The sequence below is a fragment of the Strigops habroptila genome, chromosome 5, assembly GCF_004027225.2.
Source record: "Strigops habroptila isolate Jane chromosome 5, bStrHab1.2.pri, whole genome shotgun sequence".
Classification (NCBI taxonomy): Eukaryota; Metazoa; Chordata; class Aves; order Psittaciformes; family Psittacidae; genus Strigops; species Strigops habroptila.
The window spans coordinates 3,212,236-3,223,606 of record NC_044281.2 but is presented as its reverse complement, the minus strand read 5'-3'; the positions used below and the strand labels follow the sequence as shown (position 1 = coordinate 3,223,606).

The window sequence follows — 11,371 nt, the reverse complement described above, 5'->3', positions numbered from 1 at the left end:
ACAAAAAACCTGCACACTGCAAATGAAAACATTTCTACAGTTTAAGCCTCTTTATGTCATAGTCAAAGTCAATAAATCTACTTTTTGAAAGAAAAGCAGATGAATCTCTGCACCAAAAAGAAAAAAAAATATACATAGATTAGCAATGTGACTGGCAAACACATCTGAGATGGGGGAAAAAGGCTTTAGGCAGAGGAATCAGCTTAGCTGCAAAGCGTATTTTGTCATGGCAAAGTAAAAAATCAGGAATCAGCCGCAGTGGTGGGAAACCATGTTGTCATACAGCACCTATGCAGTCATATTATCTGCTACACACTCTTCAAGCATAATAACAAGAGCAGTCATAAATGGGAAGAACAGGAAATGAAGCAGCCTTGGAAAGCACTGGAGAAAGCTGAAGGATTCACCGGCAGCAAACACATGCAAACCTAAGGAGGACACACCTTCCTCAGCCGAGGAAGGGGATGTGTCTTTCAGGGGTGTTTCCGCCACAACGGTTACACTCTCCCTGCTGGATGCCACACTTGGCACTTTGTCTTCATGACACACTTTGGCCTCCAAACCAGAATCCGACTGACCCTCACAGAGGCCCTTTGTCTGGTCCGAAGGCTCAGTGGGCCCGTGCTCTTTCCCCAGTTGCTTCCCTGGAAGAGCAGCAGGTTTCGCTTCCACAGCCATCAGACTCTTTATTGGTTCTTCTTCTTGGGGATGGAAAAAGGAGGCGACATCAACACCAACAGTAAACATCAAGCACACAGCTCAACAGGACTGCTTTTACACAACACTTTCAGCTCTGAATATTTTGGATGCAAGTGTGTCAAAGGACAGCTAGTATCCAGCCGTTTTAGTCACCGTGGAACTGAATCTTCCTTAAGGAAAAAGCCAAACCAGAAACTTGTCTCCCCCAGAGAAACATGATTATGCCGTAAGATGAGAGCTGAAAGTGTTTTACAGGTATACCTCTCCCAGAGATGACTGTGGGTCAAATAGTCATTGCAAATGGAGATGGTATTGAATGATGGATGGCTCTGACAACACCAACGCATCAATGAGCTCAAAGTACACTGGTATTTTTCTGTTAAATGCGCTGTTCAATCCAGTACAAGACATTCAACTGAGATGGAGGAAGGTACAAGGCATTAATTTCTTTCAACTGACCTTGGCAATACAGACTGCTAAATGCCAGCTAGTCAATCTATCACATGAATCTTGGATTTAGTAAAACATTAAGCCACTTCCATAGTCTTAATAAGCCTTGTGCATAGCTGATAGCTAATGTTTTCCCAAGAATTCAACCAGGAGTCCTACACTGAGCAGGTTTATAAACAATTACACCCCTAGGCTGCCTGACATCTGAGCTCTGTGTGTGAAAAATCAGTTTTAACACCAGGACTCTTCATTTCCTTTCCTGTTTCCCCACCAGCCCCCAGGCTCCTTGTCACCAATTAAGCCAAAGAAACCCATGAGTGCAGTATAGCTACTTGTTCATCTGAATTTATAGTAGTATCAACACCAGTCTTTACTCATGCCATGTCAGAAGAATGATTAGAAAAGTCTCCGTTGTGGACTGTACTCCTGCCATTACTTCTCAGACAGAATACTACTGTGCTCTATTGGTACCCCTTACAATAAGAAGTCAGGATTAAGTGTGAAAACTTTGATTCAGCAACATTCTTAAGCAGTTGACCAGCAGCCATGCTGCAGTCAACCTGATGACCTCCCTGGGTTTAATGTGTGTCTCATGATTAAGGACTTTGCTGAACCAGACTTAGAACAAAGTAGTTTTGAAGCTGGAAGTGGCCGTATCCAGCCTCTTGGTATTAAAATAAAACCTCTTACCAGGGCTTGATTTTTCTCCTGAGATTGGCCTGGCAAAAACCAGACCATCAACCATCCACTTCAGTTATGGCCTTTAAAAACTGATTTAGAGAACACAGACACTGTCTGAGGCTGAGAAAATATTACTACGTAAAGTACAACACATTATTAACAACATATAAAAATCTAATTAAGGTTAGATGCTCTATCTGAAATGAACAGAAGCCTGAAGATTCAGAATCAGAACTGGACTGACACCAGAGTGTTACAGGGATATTTATGCATGGGCAGATTGTAGAGGCAGCCTGGCAGAACAGGAGGTGTCCAACTACAAGAGGCCCTGGCTTGAATAACTTGCTTTACTTTTCTGATTTTATCAAGTTTTGGATGTGCATCCCCTTTCAGTTAAACAATTTTAAGGAAAGCCTCTCATTTTACTCTGAGCAATTTAATCTATACACCTCCATTTCCTGAGACACTTCACACAAAAAATGCGGCATGATTAAAACTAATTACCACAGTAGAAAGTTATCCCTGACTTAACAATAGAATCCTAGAGACTGCATTTACACAGCAGACTTTTTAATACCAAACAGGCTGCTAGCTTACAGGCAGCAAGTGAGGAGGGCTATTTCATAATGCCCATCTTTTCACTGATGATCCAGCTTATTTCCTGGTTTTTATTTTTCTCTATTCCTCATAGATGTTCTGAGATCTTGCACTTTCACCAGAGGTAGATGCATTTGACTGAAAAGGAAGCTGACCAAGAACTAACTAATCCAGGAGCGCTCCAAGTACAGCTATGGCACCCAGCCACTCCTGTGATTTGCTGCCTCCCCTAGCTTCAGGCAGACATGCTGACATTAACAATCTTCAGTCATTAGCATTGATCTCTTTTTGGGTCTGTTGCAGTATTAAGCTATATTATCCTGTTAACTCTGAACAAATCTGGTTTTGATGAAATGACCCAGTGAGCAACTTCAGGTATACACCTCCATCTTCCTGAGACACAAACCTCTTAAGGATTCAGTATTGGTTTTAACTTCAAGATTGAGTTAGTTGAATGCTGCAAGATGAAACGTGATCTATTTTGCCTTGAAGAAGTCAGCATTCCTGTAAGTCACCAAAATACATTCTCCCTTGATTCCTCAAAAGCCATTTCACTTTTACGTTCACTGATAGAATAATACTTACTGATGTGCTCAGGCCACAGAAAAATGGGGTACAGAAACACAGAAACAGTGAATTATTTTTTTTCCCCCCTCCTTGTTTGCAGTCAGCTGACAAAATGTTAACTGAGTTTATCCACAAAACAACTGGAGATCAAACATGACCCAATACTGCCTGAAGTCACTTGTGTGTACTGGGATAAAATCAGCTTCCTTTGCCTACTGGAGAAGTAAAGACCTTCCACAGCTATCTTTGGTGTAGACATGGGGCTTTTTCCCCAGTGCTAACAACCAACTCACCTCCAGTAGCAATCTTTTGCCTATTTTGCAGTAATTCTCTGGCACAAAGAACACATTATCTTACACTTTAATTAGCTGCTTCTTTCATTGCTCACACTGCAGCTCCACTTTGACATGGAGAGACTCTGGAGGGGCATCACTTCCATGTGAGGAGAAGGCACAGCCAGGTTTCCCTCCCCAGAACACAGCAGTCACAGGCACATACATAATGGGATGGATGGCAGGCGGGTAGAGGGGAAGAGGAACAAAATGGGACCATGCTCAGTTCACCTTCATCATGGCCCAACAAGATCTCTGTGCTCTTCACTGTGGCACTGGGATGTGTACTAGAGCCAGCCCACTCCGAGCTGAACAAAGGGTGTTCATAGTACTCCTCATCTGAATTGCAGGGCTCATCATCGGGCAGAGACACTGAAATGGAGGGGGCCGGGCGTTTACCCCACTCCCTGCCGGCAGCAGGCCCACAGCCTGGGCAGTGGTGCAGCAGTCCCACCTTATCCTCTGCCCCTTCATCTACAAACAGACACACAGACAAAGACTGCAGGACAGACAGACAAAGACCACAGGACAGACAGACAAAGACTAGACAGGATGGACGCATGCACTAGCAACACCAGCCACTATGTCATACTGTTGGGGGGATGAAATCAGCCAGGTTAACGCAGGATCGAGGAATGAGGCTGCTGTGCATTTTAACACAGGGGCCATGTATGAGGCCTTTCCTATAGTGCTTGTGGATGTGGGAAACCAACCCTCAGAACAAGTGAATTTCAAAACTATATACTCATTGCTTAGAGGAACACATACTGCACACAAACCATGTCTTACAACTTGCACTGCCATGCATAGGTACTTATATACCTAACTGAGTGTATTAAAAACCTCTGAAGTATATAAGGGCCTGTAGGGACAGGACAAGGGGGAATGGCTTTAACCTGCCAGAGGGGAAACTGAGATGAGCTCTTAGGCAGAAGCTCTTCCCTGTGAGGGTGCTGAGGCGCTGGCACAGGGTGCCCAGGGAAGCTGTGGCTGCCCCATCCCTGGCAGTGTTCAAGGCCAGGTTGGACACAGGGGCTTGGAGCAACCTGCTCTAGTGGAAGGTGTCCCTGCCCGTGGCAGGGGGTTGGAACTGAAGAGCTTTAAGGTCTTTTCCAACCCAAAGGAGTCTGTGATTCTATGATTCTATCCCAATACAGTTGTACCCCTCATAGTCATCAGGTAAAAGTACTTGAAAGTGTAAATGTTAAAAAGTCCCTTAATGAAAACGCAAACTATCTTCCACTTTGCTTAATGGTGGTTTTGTTTCTCATTGCATCTATTTAAAAATTCGTCACTTTCTTCTTTTCCTTATAAATAACATTTAAACAACTGAAAAACCCCTTCCCCATATAGCCAGCTACCTTATTTCTGATGAAGACCACGTAAAGCTGCTCACAACAATCTCTGTTAGTCCTATATTTTACGCTGTCATGTCCTGTTTCTGTGGGTGAACTAGCTCCCACCTCAGTGCTTGCCAATGCTTTGGAATGACAGCTTTATTCACCCGTCGCTGCAGCATTGCAGATAATCACATAAGCATCTCAGGACCACACCAGCTACTGACAGTGCAGGGAGGGGGAGCTTGGGCGGGTTTTTGCAAGACAAAGGAAAACAATAGCGCCCAATAAAAATGACTGGCCTATCACCTGATCCATCCAGACCTGAAGGTGAGACTTGAGAGCCCTCTCACCATGAATAAAGCAACGAAAAACTAAACATCTAGTGCTAAAGAAAATACATTGAAGCCCATTCTCTGTGTATGACAACTAGCAGTTTGATGAACACTACATTCATGGGGTGCCTTTAGCAGCTGCATCTATCCCTTTGGATTTCCTACTACCTTCAAGAACAAGTCCATGCCCAGTGTCTCTGGCTTTTCTCCAGGCAATAACAACTTAAATTTTCCCCAGAGCCTCCAAAACTTTCCTCTCAGATCAGGAAGCAAGGCTTTAACACAGGCAGCCTAACAGATATTAACCAGATCTCTGTGTGTGACCTGAAAACATGTTGGCTCATGAATGCTGCTGTAACTACCATCACCCAAGTCTTGGAAAACAATTTTTATCCAAACCAATTCCATCTATAAGAGCTCTAAGTTTCTTCCTGGCAAATAACAGTAAGTTTCAAGTTTCTTTCTATAGCACACACTTAAACCACGACACACACCATGACAAGACAACATCTGTGTCTTTAAAAAAAAGCACCCTCTGCTTTCTACAGCAACATGGCAACAAGTGTCCTGTAATGTGATGACATGTATTTCTTCTGTCTGGGAAAATAATGCCATGGTATCAACCCATTCAGGCTCAATCACCCACACAAAAAGGAAGGAAAATTATTTATCAATCGGTGGCAATATCAGTAGCTCAAATATGTATCACAGTGCTGTAAAAGAAAGATTATCCATGTTTAAGATTCCGTGACAGCCCTGAGGCTGGCTAGGACTGAAGGTATGCTATGTGCACCCATGCACAGACACAAATCCCACCAATGCAACTTGGCTTAGGAGAATCGTCCTCACTATTTCTTTCAGGACACAAAAAGTGCCTGAAGCACTGATAGTTTAGTTGCTTCACACTTGCAGTGGAATCCAAACCCCAGATTCAGGGGTTCGTGCATGCTTAAAAGAGGTAGGTGTGGAAAGAGAAGCCAGTGACCTGCTTCTGCCAAGCAGGAAGCTCTGCAGAGCACTGCAGTAGGAAATGCTGAACACAGGTCTGTACCTGAGCTTCTCACCTTTCCCTAGTGCTTAAGAGCCAGCAGCAAGGCTACAGGGAAGCATCTGGACCCACTTGCAATGCAGAACCCGTGGATTTCTCCTCCACAGAAGCTTCTGCAAAATTCAGTGACAGATTCGAGAGGCTTGCAGTTTGCAAAAGGCTAGTCACAGGGAGTGAGGACACATCCCGGTGCCAGAGATCAGGAATGAACTCCCTCCTAAACCTGAGAAGATTCGAAACTACAACTCCTGCTTCTTTGCAGGGTGCTCTCTCTCTAGTCTGTGTGTTACTGCAGACAAGAGCGGAAAACACTTGCTACCCCTTCTGCTGGAACTGGCACATTGTGAAGAAAAGAACAGGAGGCTGATATGGCCAGAAGCAGAACACGGAGAACCAGGATGTGCAAAAGGGGAAGTTCTCCTTCCAGCTGTGGGTCATATTTATCCAGGGGCCATTCAGAAGTAAAATGCAACAGCAAGAGTGAAGATGAAACCCTGGACTTCTCTATACTAGGGCAAACAAGGCTGAAAATTCCTTCTTTATAGGCTCTGAATAGTCGTAGGCAAGAAAATACAGGCCCTGCCTCTGCTCCTGAAAACGACAGAAACTGACAACAGTAAAAATGCTTATACATATTGTTGCGAATATGTCTGGTCCAAAAATCATTAGGAGTGCAAAGTCTAGTATTGTTTGGGGCTGTTATGTCTGTGGCTATTACAGATTTACACTGGTCTTTTATAACTTTTAATAAAGATATTTTCAAAATCACTGCAGATCATTTCATTAACAGGATAATGATGTCATAAAAGGAGGATATGCTTTTATTTCAGCAACGAGAAAAATCCTTTCTTTGTTATTTTAGTCCCTCATAATAATTCCTTTTCATCTCAAAGCATGGGAAAAATCCCCAATGTATTCTGAAGTTCAAGATTAAAATCACTTCTCACAAAGGCTAATTCTGCTTTAGCTTCTAGGTATCATTTGAAAATGGCTTTCAAGACATAATTTTCAGTGTAAATAGATCCATTTTTATGGATCCTTTCAGTTTGCAAAATATTCTTACTTGGTATATAAAGCCTAATCTGAAATGCCGATTTCCAAATGGAAGACAGTCCATCAAAGGCATCCTTCTAGCTCGTAACATTAAGAAACATTTTTACGTGAAGATGGTGGTGACCATTGTCAAAAGGCGCAGAGCACAAAAAAAAATGCCAAGCTGGCAAGAGAATATCACATCAGCCCTGCACGAACAGATACAACTGATAGAAGGATTAGATGGTACTAGGGAAAACTGCATTTCCCGAGCACAATTCTGGCACCGTCGTTGAAATAAATGAAATCATTTCAATAAGACAAATTAGTTATCTTACCTTCTGCAGCAGGCAAAAGGGACAGGCTCATTTGAACGTTTTTCTGCAGCCAAATGAAGGAAACCTACATCCACTGACTCCTTCCTCTCATGAAATACACTTGACCCACAAACCTCCCTGTCTTTGCTACCCTTTTTTTTTTTCTTTTAATTTGTGTTTGCTGCATGGCTGGCCACATCCACCTTTGTCATATCTACGACAGTGATTTCCTTCCTACTCTGACTGAAGGAAGTCTCTTTCATATTCAAAGCAATGCAATACACACTGACAAGTGCATTAGGAAAACGTTCTAAGAGAAGGGGGGAAAAAGGAGCTGTGGGGTAGATACACACCCCAAGTGCTCACCTCTTTTTGTTCAACAACTCTAGAATTGGGTTAAATTGATAAATTGTATTCTACTGAGCAGAAAGACAGACAATGTAAAGGTGCATGAGGATGGATAGCCAGATGGTATAGGGAACTGAAGCTTTAAACAAGTACAGTAAAAATGGGTCAAACCCTACTGAGGCAAACTCTTCTGACTGGGAGCTTTGTCTGAATGAAAATGACAGGTCTGGCTCACTCAAGTCAGCAAAAGATCAAGTTGCCCACAGAAAATAAGGACCACATCTTCTAACACAGAACAGAACACAAGATTTCTACTACCATTAACTATACTGAATTGACAACACTGATATTTTGGGAAAAAGCAACATAATGTACTTCTGGTGAAATTATAAGTTCCTTCTGTTCATCAGCCAACTCTACTGTGAGTTCCAGTTTCAGAGCCGGACATAAACAAGAAGCTTCCAGCAGAGTGCATTAATGACTCAGCACATCATTTCTAACCATACTCCCTTTCCAAAACTTACACTTTTTGGATTTATACAGGCAATCTGCTCTGCAAACTGAAGAGCTGAATCAAAATGCTGTCATGGAAAAGTCTCCTTTGACTAACATTAAAAGAAATTATTTGAATGTTTTTAAGAACTGTACTGTGTAAATCATCAAAACGTCTCCTAAACACTGACCTTTCAGCCCTTGCACCGACCCCTGTGGGGTAGGTAAGGAAGTGCTATTATATTAACTCAATTCTACATGCAAGGAAAGAGAGAAACAACGATGCTAAGTGACTTGCTGAGTCATATGCACAGCTGGGAACAGCACAGTCCAGTAGTTCATAATAACCTCGAGCTGTATACTGCTTTGCCACCTTCTAGTGTTAATACAACTAGCAAAATGGTTTCCAGTTGCTTAGGGGGCAATCTACAACCTCCGGTCAATTAATCAATATGAGTACTTTATAAAATCCTGAAATAGGTGCAAATAACACTGTGAATAGAAACAGCCTACAAAGCTAATCCTCAGCTACGGGTAATGGAAGAACCTTGACACTGGTCTGAAGCAGAAGAACAAGTCCTGTATTGTGATCTGAAAAATCAAACAGCACACGCTGAACTAGGCAAGTGAACTATATATTTAAAATAGTGGTAAAACTCTGGTAACAATTTAAAAACCTTTGCTAATGCCCCACTAGCTTCCTTTTCAGTTAGTAGTTTTGATTGCCATTACCTCGGGGTGATGAGTCCAGGATGTCTTGTACTATTTTTTTAAACATACAATGGGCAGATAGGTTTTGTAAAAAAAAAGAAACCCAACCAACCAAACCAATCAATGAAGCAAAGTCTTTAGATTGGTAACTAATCACATCCAGTAGGGATTTCCAGATTTCCAGTACAGTGGACTGACAAATGTTGTTGTTAACACAGCCTGTAATTGCATTAGCTCACAAATGACTGCAGGATGGAACCTGCCTAATTGCAGTGTCCTGATAAACTGCGAGTCAGACTGTTAGCACATGAAACAGCAACCGTCCACTTGCAACATGTATAGAGGCTCTGTGTTAAAATACCAATGAAGTTTGTTCAAGCAGATGATAAGAAATTATTTTCATGCACTTACGTAAAAAAAAAGAAAGAAAAAAAATGCTAAAAAAAATCAGAGAAGGAAATAAATGGATGCACAGAACTGCTATTGACATGGCAGAGTTCAACTGACAGTCCCCTGGAGATTCTGAACCCAAATCCTTCTCTCTTACCCACATGATACAGCTTTAACATATTGCTGTCTCCTTGTCCTGATGGCCTTGACGCAGCAGTCTGCTCCTGAACAAAGCACTCACGCACATGCTGACCACTGTGACAAGTTCACTGGGATTTAGGCCTCCACTTAAGATTAAGCCAATGCTTAAGTTCTTTGCTAGAGCGGATTTTAGCAGGAGGAAAATTCAGTGACCATGGGCTACTGAAACTGAACATCTGTTGTGCAGAGCTGGGTAGAAAAATGCTTTGTGAGACTAGAATTTGACTTCTGCACTCTGTGTACAGAACCCCCAATACACACAGGCATTGAAGCATGAATTACAGACTGAAGACCAAAGACATGATCCAACTCTGAATCCCCTTGCTTTCCATGCATTAAGATTCCAAAAACAAAGCTTAAAAAAAAAAAAAAGCAACCAAACAAATCCTAAGAAAAGAAAGGTGACCCGCACTGAATCACCTTTCTGGTAACCACACTGGGACAGCACACATCTTGGCTCATATTGCATATAACAGATAAAAAGGTGAGCATCACCATATTTTTTTTCTTTAATATGGATGTGCTTAACACGTCCTGTCAGTTACCTCCGTGCATATGTGTCTACCTCATCCATGCATTGCAGCTGGTTTGCAGATGGAGAGTTACTGCTGGCGAATGCCTTATCTTTTCACATGAAGGTGCAGAAGGTATCTCCTTTTTTTGATTCCCCCTTTAGATTCATGTCTCATCCCTCTGCTGACAGCTGTGCACTGCAACGTCCGGGAGACCCTTACCTTCCTCCAGAGCTCCAGTCTTTTCAGAAGCTGGCGATGGAGGTGGGGAAGGAGGCAGGTTGGCTGACTCCTCGACTGCTAGAAACCAAACAGTGAAAATGAGATACAGCAATTAATTCCAGGGAGATTGATGCTTGACACAAGCCAGCCTGTTCTGCCCAGCTGAGAAAATTACTCAATGGGGACTTCTGCTTAGTGGATTTTCAAATAGATCCTTTCAGAATACATGGATTTTTAAAGTTATAATGAAGGGATTATATTTTTTTTCAGATGGTATGAATGCTTTTCAAAATTATGGCCACAGAGTACAACACAAAAAACAAGTACAAAATAATCTTTTAAATTAGTACTGCCACTTAGAAAACCTTCAGTCACCCAAGGCAACAAGAAGAATGCATCTGAGCACGAGAGATTTTATAAACTCCCGCTGACTGTCAGAACCTGGCATCCCATCTCTTCAGTTTACCTGCAGTACATGAACAAAAACATTCTGCAAGCCTTTTTTTTCCTCTTTTCCTTCTGCTGAATTCAATGTTAATCACAGAATACTGCTTGTCTATATACAAGAGGCATCAGCATAGGGAACTTGTGTCAGCCATGACATAATAGTGATTCAGCTGAGCATGATGCAGTGAAATCTTAGATGTACTCAGATTGGGTTTTAGACTCGTTCCCTATCATGAGACTAGATGCTGAAAACAGATGATGATTTTTCAATTGTTTCAATTCAAGTACAATGAAATCCTCAATAAATTGCTTCTTGAGTGAACTCAGCATAACCTTTGCATCTGATTTCATACCAACCACTTTGAGAATTTGTTTCAGTTTGAAACCAGATCCACTACTGGAGCTTAACCAATGTTTTTGAAAAAACCAACCAAACAGCCAAAAGTAACAAATCTGTTTTAACAGATCTGTCTTATGAACAGCACCTCGCAACAGGCAGATCTCACTCAGTCTGAGATTCAGGACTTCTTCCCAAGCGTAGAACGGCCAGTTTTAAAGCCCCAGCAGAATTTGCCAGGCCTCCTTCTGTTGATCTCAGTGTAGTTTGGAAGTGACCCTTATGTGACTTGTTGTTAAGATGTGCTGTGCAGGGA

At 42.2% G+C, this 11,371-nt stretch overlaps 1 protein-coding gene across 48 annotated transcripts in view; it reads right to left on the bottom strand.

Annotated features, from left to right (window-relative positions):
- MAP2 (microtubule associated protein 2) overlaps positions 1-11,371 on the bottom strand; it is a 224,400-nt gene that overhangs the window by 40,051 nt on the left and 172,978 nt on the right. For 34 of the 48 annotated variants that reach the window (XM_030486756.1, XM_030486760.1, XM_030486763.1 and 31 more), the window contains one exon: positions 10,272-10,349. Coding sequence is in view for 45 of the 48 variants with exons in the window: in XM_030486760.1 (XP_030342620.1) it covers positions 10,272-10,349 (78 nt within the window). In the remaining 3 variants the exon portion in view is untranslated. Of the gene's footprint in view, positions 1-443; positions 4,117-10,271; positions 10,350-11,371 lie in introns of those variants that run through there. The other 14 variants (XM_030486757.1, XM_030486734.2, XM_032919921.1 and 11 more) reach the window with 3 other exon arrangements.